The sequence below is a fragment of the Mytilus californianus genome, unplaced genomic scaffold (assembly GCF_021869535.1).
Source record: "Mytilus californianus isolate M0D057914Y unplaced genomic scaffold, xbMytCali1.0.p SCAF_24, whole genome shotgun sequence".
Classification (NCBI taxonomy): Eukaryota; Metazoa; Mollusca; class Bivalvia; order Mytilida; family Mytilidae; genus Mytilus; species Mytilus californianus.
In genome coordinates, this window is record NW_026262673.1 from 6,107,000 (window position 1) to 6,125,113 (window position 18,114).

An 18,114-nucleotide genomic window follows, 5' to 3' on the forward strand; every position below is an offset into this window, starting at 1 on the left:
AATTTTGGGCCTTTCTTAGAAACACAACACCTCACGGTATTTGAACAAAGTGTCCGGTAACAACATGGCCACAAGGATCATGTCATAACCTATGATTATCAAAAATTTCTAGAGCAGTAAAATTGGTACCGTCAATATTATTATTACCACTTGGCTGATACCTTTGCTGGTGGACTATTTGTTCCCGATAGTATCACTAGCTAAGTAGCCAGTACTCCTACCATGCTTTGTTTTAATTTGTTGTTATAAAATTTTGAAATCTTTTTAATTAAAGGATTTTTTCTCCCTCGTGGATAGCTTTGATTCCTTGTCCAGTTTTGAATTTACTTTTGTTCTATTTATTGTTTTAACAACTCTTAAACGTTTGTATTATATTTTAGGCTTTCAAATATTTTGGCCAATATATAGTAATAGATACATTTCTCACATCTGGTGCACAATGGGTACCGTCAATGTTATTTCAATAACCAGGAATGTTGTATCCAATGTCTACGTCGGCAGCAAAAAATGTACAGTTAAAACTAACATTTGTTCTTTTTTAGGTGTAAAATACAATAAGTAAGGCGGTATCATAAATATTGGAAAAAAACATTTCTGAACGTTAAAATCATTTACTTAACATGATATTTTGATTAAATGAAAAACAATTCTCTATCAACATATATATTTCAAATTGGTCTATCTAAAATTCTAGAAAAAAAGCACAGTTCTCTCTCATTACAAATCCCTATATTGTACTCAGGATGTATTGTTACTACGATTATATCATTCAGATCGTCTACAGAAGACATTAGACTAAGATCCATTCATATCATTTCTAGAACCGTGTTTTAAACTTTCTTCCATACTTTGCAATTTGTCCATCATCTGAAAAAGTAAAAGAACAAAGATGAATTTAAAATCAATTAAAATGTCTATTGAGAAGTTATGAAATTGTTTCCTTATTGGACAGATATGTGCTTTAAGTTGCAGCTAATTTATCAACTGTTAAAATACAATGAAATAAAACAGTCACGAGTCTGCAAATAATTAAACAAATACGTATGAAAAAGTTTTGATTTTAGTCAACCTTAGTTCGTACAGGATAAAACAAAATTGTATATGTCATTATGAAGTAATAGATGGTTACCTTTTTCAAGGTTTTTTTTTTGTCTAATATAAAATCGAAATACAATATGCTGAATGGAAAATATATTATATCAATAAAAAGTAAAAGAAAGCAAGACTCGGGTTGATATTTACGGTCATCCGAATAATTCACCAGATCCTAAATTAAAACCTTCACTAAAGTGGGACGTTCATTTGGCTGTGCGATATGTATAAATACACAGGGCCATTTTCAAATAACTCTTTCAACAACTCTCTGTGGGGTTTTTAGGTGAATTCCTCTATCCAAAATATTCTCTTGCATTTTTCTACGTTTGCGTCCTTGATCTCAGCGGTCATACTGTGCAGCACATACAACAATCCTTTTGTTTGAACGGTTAATTTAATCTTGTCTTTTTTTTCATTGAACGTTAAAGTAAACGAAAGTGAAAACCATTATCTTATGAATGAGCATGATGCCAATTGCATTTGAAGTCAAATGTCAAAAATATCAGAAACAAAAAATTAAATTATTTAAACTACAAACCATTTTCTTTGTATCCTTTAATTCTGTTAAGCTACCTTCCAGATTTTTAAGTCTGTTGATTATCTGAAAAATGATAATAGATAATCAAACATATTCCGAGTAAATGTAGTCTTCTTTATTGTAATAACATATTCCGAGTAAATGTAGTCTTCTTTATTGTAATAACATATTCCGAGTAAATGTAGTCTTCTTTATTGTAGTAACATATTCCGAGTAAATGTAGTCTTCTTTATTGTAATAACATATTCCGAGTAAATTTAGTCTTCTTTATTGTAATAACATATTCCGAGTAAATGTAGTCTTCTTTATTGTAGTAACATATTCCGAGTAAATGTAGTCTTCTTTGTTGTAATAACATATTCCGAGTAAATGTAGTCTTCTTTATTGTAATAACATATTCCGAGTAAATGTAGCCTTATCTATTGTAATAACATTTAGATTAAGATTTCACAGTGACAAACTCATATTTATACATTATATTTGCACAAAAATACAATTAAAAAATAAACAAATAATATATTTTTTATTTTTTTTTATTAATAAACGAATAAATATATGCATAATAGTTAACATAAAAAAGTCACATAACTACGCTGAACAGTGATAACAAAACCTATACTGTTGACACGAGAACTTTGCACAAATGTTTATAGAAACAATGTGAAGACTGAAATTTACACAGTAATGTTTTGCAGATATATTTTTGTATAACATGCACACAGATTTGTGTATAACATGCACACAGATTTGTGTATTGTCAATATTAATTTTTATACCGCTAAAAGTTCAACAATTTTGATAATAAGAGGATTTTTTTACTGGAAAATCGTTTACATCTAACATAATTGTATGAAACAAGGATATGCACTTGCACAAACAACATGACGGATGCAAAAAAGTAAAAAAAAACAAAAAATACCGAACTTCAAGGCAAGTTCAAAAAGGCAAAGTCCAAAAATCAAAAACAAATGCTATCAATCAACGGAACAAGTGCAAAACAACTGCCATATCTCTGATTTAGTACAGGCAACATATGGAACAGGAACTGCTTACCTTGCCGTAGCACCTAAACTTACCCCCAGACTTTTTGTGGGGTTCGTGTTGCTCAATCTTTAGTTTGCTATGTAGTGTTTTGTGGAGTCGTCCGTTTTTTTGTTTTGCTTGGTGTTATTAGTTTATCTTCTGCCTGTTTTTTTTAATGAATATGTTTGTTTACATACCTCTTGAGTTATCCTGTTATTACTCTCGTTTTGTATTTCTTGCTTTGTGCTATTAGAGTCAGATTCTCTCTGAAGCATTTATAAAAACATGATTTTATAGAAATAATGTTGACTGATTCTAATATATTTTTCTTGGTAGTGGCAGATACATGAATGTACAATTGTTTAAATTAAACACATTTAATGATATTGATAAATGCATGTTCCTTTATTGTAATTAATAGGAGACCGTAAAACCTGAAAACAACACTTTATAAATTTCATGCGTCCGAAGCGCTTTTCATGATTTTTGTTCGCCAGGAACGCTCAATGACGACTATTTAAAAATTAAGGATGCATAAGAAACGAACTAGTTGAAGAGCTACATGACCCCCCCCCCCCCCCCCCCCCTCCCTAAAAAAAAATAAAAACAAACAAAAAAAAACAACCTAAAATTTATAGCCAAATTGATCTAATTCAGCTTTGTCGGAGGGAATTGAAACCTTAGTTTCTAAATAATTTATAAATTTATAAACGGGCAATTTTTCAAAAGTTTGTTAAAAATCATTTCAGTACCGAAATACTGACTACTGAGCTGATTATACCCTCGGGGATAAATAGAATACTAGCAGCGGTATCGACCCAGTGCTGTTAAAAATGAAAACAACACTTTATAATTTTCATGCGTTCGAGGAGCTTTTCTGGATAAACCTTCATCAGGAATTTCCGATGTCGAATATTTGAAAGCCAACAATGTTTAAGAACCGATACAATTGGAGAGGTACATGTTCAAGATACAATTTACATTTAAAACTCCTCAAATCTATACGTTTCACATATAGCTGTTTTAACATGAATGAAAACCAAAACATGTTAAATTACCTTGATAAATATCCGTATGCTACACTAATTTGGAATTGGGTAACACCCCTACGATAACTACACAAATTATCTCAGTTTTTGTTCATTGTTTAAAACCCATATGACTACTACACCGATTATCTCAGTTTTGTTCATTGCTTAACCACACACCGATTATCTCAGTTTTTTCATTGCTTAACGACACACCAATTACTACACCGATTATCTCAGTTTTTGTGCATTGCTAAACGACACACCGATTATCTCAGTTTTTGTTCACTGCTTAACGACACACCGATTATCTCAGTTTTTGTTCATCGCTTAACGACACACCGATTACTACACCAATTATCTCAGTTTTTATGTATGGCTAAAAGGCACACCGATTACTATATCGATTATCTCAGTTTTTGTTCATTGTTTAACGACACACGGATTACAACCCGAATATCCAAGTTTTTATTTATGGCTTAACGACACACTGATAACTATATCGATTATGTAAAGTTTTTGTTCAATGCTTAACACCCCACCGATTACTATGCCGATTATGTCAGTTATTGTTCATTGATTAACGACACCCAAATTACTACACCGATTATGTCAATTTTTTGTTCGTTGCTTAACGACACACCGATTACTAAACCGATTATCTCAGTTTTATTTATGGCCTAACGACACACTGATTACTACATCGATTATCACAGATTTGTTTATTGTTTAACGACACGCGGATTACCACACCGAATATCCCAGTTTTTATTTAAGGCTAAGAACACACCGATAACTACATCGATTATGTCAGTTTATTGTTCAATGCTTAACACCCCACCGATTACTACACCGATTATGTCAGTTGTTCATTGTTTAACGACACCCCAATTACTACACCGATTGTCTCAGTTTTTGTTCATTGCTTAACGATGCACCGATCACTACACCGATTATCTCAGTTTTTGTTTATTGCTTATTGACACACTGATTCCTATAACGATTATGTCAGTTTTTATTCATGGCTTAACGACACACCGATTACTGCATCGATTATCTCAGTTTTTGTTCATTGTTTAATGACACACGGATTACTATACCGAATGTTCCAGTGTTTATTTATGGCTTAACGACACACCGTTAACTATATCGATTATGTCAGTTTTTTGTTCAATGCTTGACACCCCATCGATTACTACACCGATTATGTCAGTTGTTGTTCATTGCTTAACGACACCCCAATTACTACAACGATTATCTCAATTTTTGTTCGTTGCTTAACGACACACCGATTATCTCAGTTTTAATTCGTTGCTTAACGACACACCGATTACTACACAGATTATCTCAGTTTTATTTATGGCTTAACAACACACCGATTACTACATCGATTATCTCAGATTTGTTCATTCTTTAACGACACACGGATTACTACACCGTATATCCCAGTTTTTATTTATGGCTTAAGGACACACCGATTACTTCGTCGATTATATCAGTTTTTTGTTCAACGCTTAACACAACACACCGATTACTTCACCGATTATGTCAGTTGTTGTTCATTGTTTAACGACACCCCAATTACAACACCGATTGTTTCAGTTTTAGTTCATTGCTTAACGACCCACCGATTATCTCAGTTTTTGTTCATTGCTTAACGACACGCGGATTACTACACCGAATATCCCAGTTTTTATTTTGGCTTAAGGACACACCGATAACTACATCGATTTTGTCAGTATTTTGTTCAAAGCTTAACACCCCACCGATGACTTCACCGATTATGTCAGTTGTTGTTCATTGTTTAACGACACCCTAATTACTACACCGATTGTCTCAGTTTTTGTTCATTGCTGAACAATGCACCGATTACTACACCGATTATCTCAATTTTTGTTTATTGCTTATTGACACACTGATTACTACACCGATTATGTCAGTTGTTGTTCATTGCTTAACGACAACCCAATTACTACACCGATTATCTCAGGTTTGTTCATAGCTTAACGATGCACCGATTTCTTCATCGGTTTTCTCAGTTTTGTTTATTGCTAATTGACACACTGATTACTACACCGATTATCTCAGTTTTTGTTCATTGCTTAACGACACACTGATTACTACACCGATTATCTCCATTTTTGGTCATTGCTTAACACCCCACCGATTACTACACCGATTATCTCAGTTTTTATTTATGGCTTAACAACATACCTATTACTGCATCGATTATCTCAGTTTTTAATTCATTGCTTAACGACACAGCGATTATCTCAGTTTTTGTTCATTGCCTAACGACACACTGATTACTACATCGATTATCACAGTTTTTATTCACTTCTTAACACAGCATCCGATTACATCAGTTTTTGTTCATTGTTTAACACAATACCCGTTTACCCCCGTTTTTGATCATTGCTTAACGCAATATCTAATTATCTCAGTTTTTGTTAATTGCTTAACACAATTGTTTCTTTCACATCGATTTATGAAATTTATCACCGGTAAACTACTGTTGCATTAACTCCACGACACATTGAAACATTCTCTATTCTCGTAACACAATTTGCCAATAACAAATTTTATGAATAAAGTCGAGCAATCGATTGAACCGTCTTGACAGCCCGACTTTCTGTACTAGAAACTTTTAACGGCGGCTTCGATGGCGAACACACAAAGACTCACGTTGGATAGATCAAAACAAACTGAAATATTCCATATTCAGAAAAAAATATCATAGCTTATTGACAATTTTTTTATTTGTAGAAAATGAAACAACATGTTATAGATGTCATGCGTCCGAAGCGCTTTTCTAGATTTACCTTCATCATGAACGCTCAAAGAGGAATATTTGAAAGCCAAGGATGTACAAGAACCGAAACAGTTGAAGAGCTATATAACCTAAAAGGAGCTTAAAAATAGCGACATCTATCTCACTTCAGCTTTACATGAGGGAGCTGAAACCTTGGTTTCTCTATCATTTCAAAAATTTATAAACGGACAATTTAAAAAAGGTTTTTAATAAATAAATATTATACAATATGATTGAATTTTCAGTCATCTTTTGGTTGTATGAACATACTAATCATGCTAATAGTGCCAACGTTGCCCAAAACACAATACTTTCTGTATAAAAAACCTATGTATAACGAATTGATTTATATGAAATGTATGATTTAATCATTTATTTACATCTAAATCGATCACTCGTATTCGACAGTCAAAATTATTCACTGTTAAAACAAAAGAAAAGGTTTACCGTAACTGTGTTAACATCTATTTTCCTGCAAAAAAAAAGTTAATCGTCATCCGTAATAAAAAAAAATGCACATTATAGCAAAAGTTTTTTTTCTTTATTTCAAATAAATTCTTGACAGCTGATCTGTCACATAAAGATCATCTTAAATCATCAAACCAATTATTACATGATTTCAGAAAACGAACGACTCGAGTAGGAACAACTAATTTGAAATATACGTGGTGACCTTAACAATGTTAGATCTGATAGATCTGACATATTCTCCCCTCAGTGGAGACATGGCCAACACTTTGGCCATAACCCTACGCCACTCGGACAACTAGACTATATCTGTATTTATGGAAAATATTAAGAAGGAAATTTAAGATCATTGTCTTTATACCTTAAAAACATACACATTATTTATGCAAACCAAAACCCCAAAACTTATGTTTTCTCTTTTTTTCCGATCCTTCAATTGCACACATTATAACTTGATGTTTAGAGTTTAAGGATGTAGTCATTTCAGGTTAAGGAATTTTTGTCAGATGTTCGGACTCCTTGGGTTTTCCCTACGATACAAGGTAAAATATCTTGCCCCATTTCACCCTTTTTTCTTTTCCTAGAAGACTTTAATAGCTCATAAAAGGTCATTACTAAAATTTAAGCAGATTCTAGATTTCTTTTCTTACAATTTGAGATCCAAATAATGTCAATGCTAAATATAAGGCTAAAGTCCGAGTCAAACTTATCCCGTCATTTTCTAAAAATCAAATATCTCGAAAAGGAGTGCCATAACCTATCATTATTTTGAGATTATTTTGTTTCTTAACCAATGCTCTTCTGAATTATAATATGAATTTTAAATTCCAGATTTTTTAAGATTTCACCTGAAAACATCTTTATGTGTGACACCGTCCTTACTTCTTTGTAATATTGGCCACTTGACGACGAAAACACATAGCTACAACAGTTTAAACATTAATCAAGCTCTATTAATTTTTTCTTCACATAGGCAACATGGACAACATGTATTTTAAAGGAAAACACAACTTTTATTTGGAAAGATTAGATTTCAAATAAAGAAAAAGAAGAACACACTGTCTTTATAATTCATTACATACCATTCAAATATACACTACAAATAGACAATAATGCATTGAATAGTATATTTACCCTTGGTCTTTTTGAGCCTTTGTCTCCTCTGCTTCTGTCGATTTAAGTTGCAAATCATAATTAGAATCAAAGAGAAAAACTGAAAGTAAAGCATCAAATACTTTTACGATAACTATCAATAGTTAACTTCATTTTTTTAAAAATATTTTTCATTTAAGACTTCATGTAATATAGGGACACTGGTTTAACGTCTTTTTAAACAACGAATGAATATTCTGTAATTGGTACTTCACTTAAATACTCGAATAAAGTGAACAACACCTATTTTTATCAAAATAGATTATTTTGAGAAGTGTCAACACTAGATAACTAAAATCATAATATAGATATAAAAAGATGTGGTTTGAGTGCCAATGATACAACTCTCCATCCAAGTCACAATTTGCAAAAGTAAACCATTACAGGTCATAAGTACTTTTACATTAAAATTCCTTCTTAAGGATATCACCAAAACAAGATTACGAAGCATCTTCAATTTTCCAATTTGACACAGATAGACGACTTCAAAGTAAATAGCAGACTTGGTCAAATTACCATTTCTCTGCAGCAACATACCCCCTTGTCATGGCGTTAACATATTTTAAACAATGTTTTACGCCGGTGCATTCTTCCTTCGACCCTAGTAAAACTATCGCAAAAGTGGGGCGTCCGATCGGCTTTGAGGGATGTACAAGTTCGCAGCCACGTTCGGTCAGAATTGGGACGTTAAATTCGATACTTCATGTAAAGAGAGTGCCACGTTCTTTGTACGTTAGGAACCCTTGCAATAATTCTTTGAGGGGTCTGAGGTGGCCTGTTGCAAGGCTAAATTTCTGTTACTATCCAATGTACCCTCATTTTCCCGAGCAAGTACAGATTTTCACCGACCTTCATCCCGGACCGTCTCTATTACAGGAATTACCTATTATATTTATTGTTAATTTGTTCTCGTCCTGAATATGAATGAGATATTTGCCACTGGACGTAAAGCAACTAACAATCAATCAACCAACCAACACAATTAAGTGGAAAACGACTGATATCAACATAGATAGGGTTAACGGTTTAGAAATTGTTGACCGATACGCTATGCTGTGTACAAACTCACTAGCGACATGTTTTTGCTCTTTCGGATAACAGAATAGTCGTGCGATATGTGAAAGTACAGTAAAGGCTCAATTGTGACATTTAGAGTAAGTGTGGATACGAATTGCGGTTGTTGTTTAACCAACAGACGCTTCTCTTTCGAAGCAACCTTTTGGAGTTCATTTGATTCCCCCAGTTTTTAATTATTTACCTTGATTGATTCTTCGCATTTGTATTTGCACCTGAGGTTATAACTGTTAAAGTTTAACTGTACATCTTTCTTTTAAATGTCTGCAAATTTGCTAATTTAAACAAACGGTACGAAAATCTTCTATTTTTGAAATGTACACCATACCTCTGACAAATTGTGGGTGATGATTAAGCTCTTTAGTACGATCATTTTCGTCAGAATTCTGCTGTCGTAGATTTGCGCAGAAAAGCCACACAATTGCAACTACTGTTCCCGGTAAGGTAAGTAACTGGAGGTGTATTGGAAATATTGTTTGGATACTATATTCCTCAAGAAAAGATGTCTGTAGCTCAGACCAATAAATCATCGATTTTGTATGGACGTCCTCAAAAATGTTACTGAAATTCAATTGAGCAAGTGTGTCAAAATTCGCTTCACAAACAATATATGTGTTTATCTTTGGAAAATATGTCTGTTTGGGTTGCTCACCAACATTGTGTCAATATAACGGACATATAAGCAACTGTCATACAAGTAGGAGGTTTATTTTGTTATAAAACCAGATAAAACCACCATTTTCGGAAAATGCGTGTTCCAAGTCAGGAATATGAAAGTTGTTTTCCACTCGTCCATTTGGTTGCAAACGTTTGATTTTGTCAGTATTTATGGACTTCCACTTTTTGAATATACCATGGAGTTCAGTATTTTTGTCATACTTTTTTCAAATGCAATGTTGAAGAGTATTAAAAACTAAAAACTCCGATAAGTTGTGCGATACGGATAATACGATCTATTCCTGGGATAGACAAATATTAGTGTTCCAAATAATTTAACATTTAAAAACATTAAATTTACAAAAAAAATGAATTCAGTTATCTTTCATACATGTATCAATACCAAAATGCTGACTACAGGATTTGTAAAAAAAGGCAACAGTAGTATACCGTTGTTCAAAAGTCATAAATCGATTGAGAGAAAACAGATCCGGGTTACAAACTAAAACCGAGGGAAACCCTTGTTGACGAAATGTGTTAACCCGTTTTCACAGATAACATTTGTTTAACGAAGCAGACAGGAGTACAAACAAAATAACTACATTTGTAAGTGTTTTCTGTGATTAGAAGCATATTTATTAGTTCAATATTTCCTTAGTTTAGTTTTTTATGTTTTGTTTTGTATATAATTGGTTGTCGTTTGGTCGTTTTTCGTTTTTTCCATTGGCAATGTCATTTTGATTTCGACTTCTGAGTTTGAATTTTCCTCTGGTATTTTTAGCCTCTCTTTTGTATAGATCTGAGCACATTGAATATCATGTTTTTTTGCATTGTTCAGCGTATACCATTTACTTTCTACCTGTACATAGCTATCAAAAGATTCAGCATTATGACCACTGCTATCAATGCGTAAAGGGCTTTTAAGTAAGGTGTAATGTATAAACCAAGTTTCGTTGGACATCGCGGTAAAACTCCACTCACATCACTTTCATATATTGTCTTGTTGAAGGTGCAGTTTGGTTCAGTCACTAAGATTGAATGAGACACAAAATTAGAAACAGAGAAGCAATAATAAACTAATTTTACCAAACAATTTTGTACATTTCACTTGAGAAAGAGTTGTTCTTATTATTATAATTTACAAATCTAATAATTTATGCTCTTATGAACCCTCTCTTTCAAAACATATCAAGTTTAATTTACAATTTGGTGTCTTAATTTTATTGCGGGAAAAGAAAGTATATCTTATTTATGAAGATAGATAGTATAATAATCTTAACCATGTCACAATTGTTATAAAAAAACCGATTAGCATAGTTTCACAAAATAGAAAACAGATAAAAATAAAGTGTATGAATCATGTATATTTATATAATTACAAAATCAATTCTACAAAAATGATTTTAAGACTGTCACAGTAAAATGTGTTCGTAAATAAACAGGTTTTACGTAAGATGAACTACCAAAAACATCTTGCAAATTTTATTTCACATCTGCTCTCAAAATGTTTACTTGCGTTAACCCAAATATATATACACAGATATAAAATCTTTATGCATTTATTAGATCAAAGTTGATTAAAGCCGCGCTAGATTTCTTGACGGTGTATCTATTAAGTTATGTAAATTAAAGTTTGATCTATCTAGTCTTTTCCCTTGAAACAAAGGCAAACAGCAAGAGCACACGCTTTTTAAATGCTGCAAATAATAAACCAGTAGGAGTACCGTATTCGGAAAGTAAAAGATTTATATATTTTAAAAGATGCTAAATTGATATTTAAACTCATGAGTCGAAAACGAACTGAAAAGCAGATACACAGTATACAAAACACAACATACAAAACTGAGCAACACGAACCCCACCTTAAATTGAGAGTGATCTCAGGTGCTCAAGAACGGTAAGCAGATCCTGCTCAATATGTGGCACCCGTCGTGTTTCTCTTGTAGGTACAAACACGATGATAAGTCTTATTCGGTAGGTCAAATCGATGACAAGAGGACGGGAATGCATGTGGTTATAACAATTGGTACATATCCGTCGTCATATGTGAAACAAGTATTGCATATCGGTCAACAAACTCGTGATGGCGTCCGTAAAGTGTTCTATTGATTAATTGATTGGTGTTTAAAGTCACTTTCAACACTATTTTGCTATTTCGTGGCGGTAAGTTTTTATGGATGGAGGAAGCCGGAGTCCCCGGAGTAAACCACCGACCTTCGGTAGGAATAAAATGTTCGAAGGAATGATTTCAAAATCACCGCTTGGAACACTTGGTTTAAAAGTTTCTTTTTAAAGTAGTACTGTTTGTAGTACAAAATCATAAAACCTTATTCATTACTCAGTTATCCTTAACTTTGTATCTATACTCGACCAGATATATCTACTACTAGCATGTTTCATCTGAAACCCGTCTTTCCCTTTTGTTTATGTAGAAAATGGCATGTTTCTTAAAATCAGTATTATTGCTGTATTTATATTATTTCGCTTTAAAGATTTCGTTATACACTGGCTCACACAATGAAATTTCAGTTCAAACGAGTTAATTTGCGAAACTCACCTGAACTGAAAATCACATGAATTTGTTTACGTTAATTTTCAAACAAAGGTATTCAAACACTATTAAAATCATGAAAAATACATATTTTCTTTATAAAGTTCAAGTAAAATTCACGTGAAAAATTTCACTTGAAATTAATGTGAATCTTAATTCACATGAAATTAACGTAAATTTTTTCATGTGAGTTACACGTATAATCTCGTTTGAGTTGAATTTCACACGAGTATTTTTACGTGAATGTCACGTGAACTTTACACAATAAATTAGCATTTTAGTTAAATTTAAAATTAGAATACAGTAAAAAAGTAAAATAGCAAAAATGCCGAACTCCAAGGAAAATTCAAAACGGAAAGTGCGTTTATCAAAAGGCAAAATCACAAGCTCAAACAGATCAAACGAAAGTTTACTTGCACCTTGTTCTTGCTAACAAAACGATCATTAATACCAAAACCTTCCTGACTCAAAAATATATATGACGGTACCTTTAATATTTAGGAAAGTGATAATAGTTGCATCATTCTATACGAAATCGAAATTATAAACCATTTTGTTAAAGTAATAAGCAGTAGCGTAACAAAATAGGTTCACATATCAATTTGAAAAATTAGATAATGATAGATGTTATATCTTCCCTAGTTCCGGTTGTAATTCCTCATTGCATGGAATTGTCTTGCATATCATTTCTCATTTTGACAAAATAGTACTTAAGGTAATGAAATATTTATTTAACTCTTACATGTATCAGCTTCTAAGTTCACTTCTCCAAATAATATCCAATATCCATTCGATAAAATTTTTTCGATCTCTGTCCAGCTAGCCTCAGAATTCGGATATAGAAGCGCATAAAAAGACACGCTGTACCAAAACATTATGACAAACATAATTGTCATGAATGCAATTGTATGGTTAATCTGAAATTAGAATATATCAAACTGACCCGTACATAAATAAAAAAAACCCAATAATATCACTAAGTAGGAAAACTTGTTCTTCTCTGATTTGAAAAGCAAATTCAGATTTTCATGTTGTAAATTTTAGCCTCGGCAGCTCGAAAAGTATCACTTTTATTGTGATAATGATGTTGATCATTTGATTTGAATATTTTTATTTACTACAATAGTTTTGGTAAAACGTTATTGAGATTATATTAAACCTTACGAATCGAAAATAACAAAGAAACTTATTATTTCCATAACCTCAAAGGGTGACTCGGGAATAGAAATATGGTCACTACAGGTCTTCTTTAGACCAGCAGTAAAACCCTTACCGAAATGGGGCGTCCGTTTAGCTAAGCGGGATGTACAAGTACGCAGCCACATCCGGTCAGAATGGGGATGTTAAATCCGATGCCTCTTGTAGAGAGAATGTCACGCTCTCTGCACGTTTAGAACCCTTGCAACAACACTTTGAGGGGTCCGTAGGTGGCCTGTTGCAAGACTTGAATTGTTTTATACTATTCATTTTGGGGTCCTTTATAGCTTGCTGTTCGATGTGAGCCAAGGCTCCGTTTAGAAGACCGTACTTTTACCTATTATTGTTAACTTTTTATAAATTGTGACTTGGATGGAGAGTTGTCTCATGTGCACTCATACCACATCTTCGGATTTATATAGTCTTACATACCATCATTCGAATTATGATTAACTTTGGTCCGAGAAACTCATTTATGTAGTACAAACTGAGTAATCTTATGCAAATAAGCATAAATATTGCAACTAATAAACATTTTGACGTAGTTCGGAAAAAAGATCCTTCAACAGCTCTCAGTAGCATTCCAGACGTATATCCTATAATCAAAATGCAATCTGCTATGTTCCACCAATCACGAAAATATGGTTTGATTCTTTTTCTTATTAAAGCAACAATAACCTAAAACAAAATAGACATGTATGTTAAACGGAACCAATTTAAGCTTATATATTACACACCTTCTATAAACTATTACACACCTCCTATTATATATTACACACCGTCTATAAACTATTACTCACCTTCTTCAAACTTTTACTCATATTCTATAAACTATAACACTACTATTATTCCCATAAGGTATCATTCATAAATGGCACACTTATAATTACAGCCAGTCATTAGTGATATTGTCCATTACACTTCTACAAAACTGAGAGTGACTTGATAAAAGAAAGGCGAAAGATACCAAAAGGGACATTCAAACTCCCAAGTCGGAAATAAACTGACAACGCCATGGCTAAAAAAGAAAAAGAAAAACAGACAAACAATAGGACACAAAACACAACATAGAAAACTAAAGACTGAGCAACACGAACCCCACCAAAAACGGTTGTGATCTCAATTGCTCCGGAAGGGTAAGTAGATCTTGCTCCACATGTGGCACCCGTCGTTATAATCTAGACACCATGTATCAGGAGCTTACTTGTAAACAACAGCACGCTTTTTCAGAAAATCATACACGGGAAGGCAAAGTAAAAAATAACCAAAATATACAAATGTATATAAACTCCATATTAAGTTCTTTTTAAACCTTTTAACATGAGCATAGAATGTTCATAATGGTAGATTGAAGTCATCTCCTTTGTCGCAGTTTTCAATTGACCCTGTCCGTCAGATATTAAGCGTAAGATAAAACTTTCATGAAACCTGTTTTGCTTCTCTGCAAAAGAATTATTTTATATTTGGTCTGCAGCTTGATAATGTTGAGTTGTAGCATGTGAGATATTTTTACATCTGCCGTACAGCAAATTCTTGTCTGCCGATAGTTCGATTTTACCACACTCGTTTAACAATGAAATATTTCGTTAAAATGACTGTTCTTCTATGAGAGGGCATGATCAGTTATGATTTAGTATGCATGTTACCTTATTTATTTGCGTACAGCGACGCAAGTCCAGACACGGTTTTGTCTTAATTGAAAGAGTTATATATATATAATGTATAGCATTTTGTCATTCATTTCTACTCTGCCATCAGTGATACAATATTTCTATTAGTTTGTAATAAGGAATGCGTCTAAAGGGCGGAGAGGTTCAACAATTGATATTATGATTATTAAGTATAAGTAAAATTATCATAAATATGAATAAGATTCAACTGTTTAATCAAGGAAACAGTTGAGAAAAAGCATGAGATTTTGGACATATTTTACTGTCGACATAAGAGGTCACCTGTTTTGTTTCATTTACAAAGAAACTAGCCATCCACGCTATTATAATAAAGTCAATATAGGTGATTCCATCTTCTCTGTAGTCAAACAGCAACATGTATGCATATGCAAGAAGGAGAAAAGTGAATTCCAGCTGTAACATTAATAAACAAAACAAATGTTATTACAAAAATATATTGCCATAGCGTCATTATTTAGAAAATATTTGTTAGACACACTTAGCTTTGCAATGTTTTGTAGACTAGATTGAAATTACAACTGTTGATATTATGCTGACGTGATTTTTTTTTGGGGTTAATGTGTTATTCGTTGACGGACTTTAGTAGCGTACCATGCAGAAACATAGAAACTTTTTGATGCTGTATGAATACGACATATTTATGTAACTTTTAATACGTTGATTGTTGATAAAACGAAATTGACTGGTTTGAAACGTTAAAAGAAATTCTAAACAAGTCAAGTGTGTATCGATTAACCAGTTGAATACTTAAACAAAACATTGAGTAATCTTGTGACAAAAGACAAGACACAATGAACACAATTAAGTGAATGCATTTCTTAGAAACAAAAAGATTTACAAGTATTATGTACTAATGATAAATAGAAAATTTCTGAATAATAGCCAACGATAAATCTTACGAGGCGATGGATCATATAAATATGATACAGTACACTACAAAATATAATAAGCAAGTTTATAAGGGTACAACATCACCAAAAAAATAGTAAAATCATGAATAATGATATGATGTGGTATGATTGCCAATGAGACAACTATCCACCAAAGTTCAAGTGAAGTGGATGTTAGCAATTATAGTCAACTGTAATGTTTACATTGTTTAGGTTTGCAAATTGTGTAAAATATGAACTTTCATACCGAATGTAAAAATATTTTCATGAATGGCAGCTTGTACTTTTTGTAAAACCTGAAATAAATTGAAAAGTTAACGATTATTTTAGAATGGTTACCGGAATAAACAATAGTTACTCTCATGATACCTGTATAGCTAGTTACTATGCATGTCATTAGGAAAGAACAAACCCGAACCCTTGAATCCCAAGGATGTGAAAACTTCAATATCCGAGGATCTGTAAGATAAGGCTCTCAAATCAACCAAAGGTCAATGTTAGGGTTTATCAGCAAAAACATAGTCCGATTTATATATGCTAAACTTCTCCTACAGTGCACACAAAATTACAATTTTCGTTGAAATATCGATCGACAAAATTCAACACTTATATATTGTTGATCAAAATGTCCAGCATTTTTATGATATAATCTTTGGTGACTATAGTCTTGGCATGCGTGTGATCATAAGTAAGTTAGATTTATCATGACCGAAACCAAGGTATTTATATTTACCATTCCCATTTTTGCATGATATGATGGAAGAATTTTGGAGTGAATCTGCATAGCGAAATGAAGGTCTCGACACAAAAATATTGCTTTTGGGTTCCTGGGTTGGACTCTTACATATTCTATGTGATAGGTTGGTCGCTGTTTTTTCAACAACTAGTTGAATACATATAACGCACATTAAGGATTTGACACATTAAGCATTAGCAATAAATTCTGCTTAGTAGGACGAGGCGATGAATTTACAGATGAACACCTGCCACAGACAACAATGGATAGGGACAACTATTAAGAGTTATTTCAATGGGTTTTTAACGTGCATAGATCATAGCACTCTCCCTTCAAGTGGCATCGGATATCACGCGCGAAAGCTGAGTATGACAAGGATATAATAAGATACGTAAAGAGTAACATGAACGATAGTAATTATCTTATTGGAAAGCAAAAACGATATCAAGTCAGGTGTGATTAGGGTTGATAGAACTCATTAAACGTTTTGATATAGTTCAATTAAATACATATTTTAACAGATACATAATTATAGATTATTGATGATTTTTCGAAAGGGCGACAGCCCTGAGATGAGATGTGGCTGATAAACATCCTCGAGTTTGAAAGACCATTGATAATCTGTTTATCGCTATTTTGCCAATGAGGTCGTTCATGTTTACATTGACAACGTCACGTGCGCCCTTAGTTTCTGACGATAATATTCCATCTCCAGCGAGTAGCATGATATGAAAAATTATCACCAAAAAGATCAAAGGAAAAATGCACAAAATAGCGATAATTGCATTTATTGTAATAAAGAAGGATGTTGAGTTGCAAAATTTATCTTACCAAAGTAATAGACGATTATCCATCTCCATGTTAATCATTAATAAAGGCATCACAAATAGATGGACTGAGAATCGAACAATATACCAAAAAGTCTGAAAACAAAACATTTATTACATATTTAATGTAGCTTTAGGTTCTAGTCTTGTTTACCAATTGTAACACCAATGATCTTATATTTTCATAACCTCATCATAGATACCATTCAGACGCCCGTTTCATCTACAAAAGTCTTAGCAGTGACACCGAAATATTTAAAGGCCAAATAAAGTACGAAGTTGAAGAGCATTGAGGACCTAAAATTCCGAAAGGTTTTGCCAAATACAGCTAGGTATCAATTCCTGCAGTAGAAAATCCTACGTTTTTCGAAAACT

The 18,114-nt window shown here is 32.8% G+C and overlaps 1 protein-coding gene across 11 annotated transcripts in view; it reads right to left on the reverse strand.

Moving 5' to 3' along the window:
- Positions 1–665: 665 nt before the first annotated feature.
- Positions 666–18,114, reverse strand: part of LOC127732453 (transient receptor potential cation channel subfamily M member 3-like) — a 99,154-nt gene continuing 81,705 nt past the window's right edge. For 2 of the 11 annotated variants that reach the window (XM_052241490.1, XM_052241500.1), the window contains 2 exons: positions 1,634–1,696; positions 666–867 (listed from right to left, as the gene is read on the reverse strand). In XM_052241490.1, the coding sequence (XP_052097450.1) occupies positions 796–867; positions 1,634–1,696 (135 nt within the window). In that variant the 3' untranslated portion in view covers positions 666–795. Of the gene's footprint in view, positions 868–1,633; positions 1,697–2,853; positions 2,923–6,943; positions 6,969–8,098; positions 8,178–9,518; positions 9,752–10,706; positions 10,876–13,140; positions 13,316–14,027; positions 14,274–15,547; positions 15,680–18,114 lie in introns of those variants that run through there. The other 9 variants (XM_052241498.1, XM_052241496.1, XM_052241501.1 and 6 more) reach the window with 9 other exon arrangements.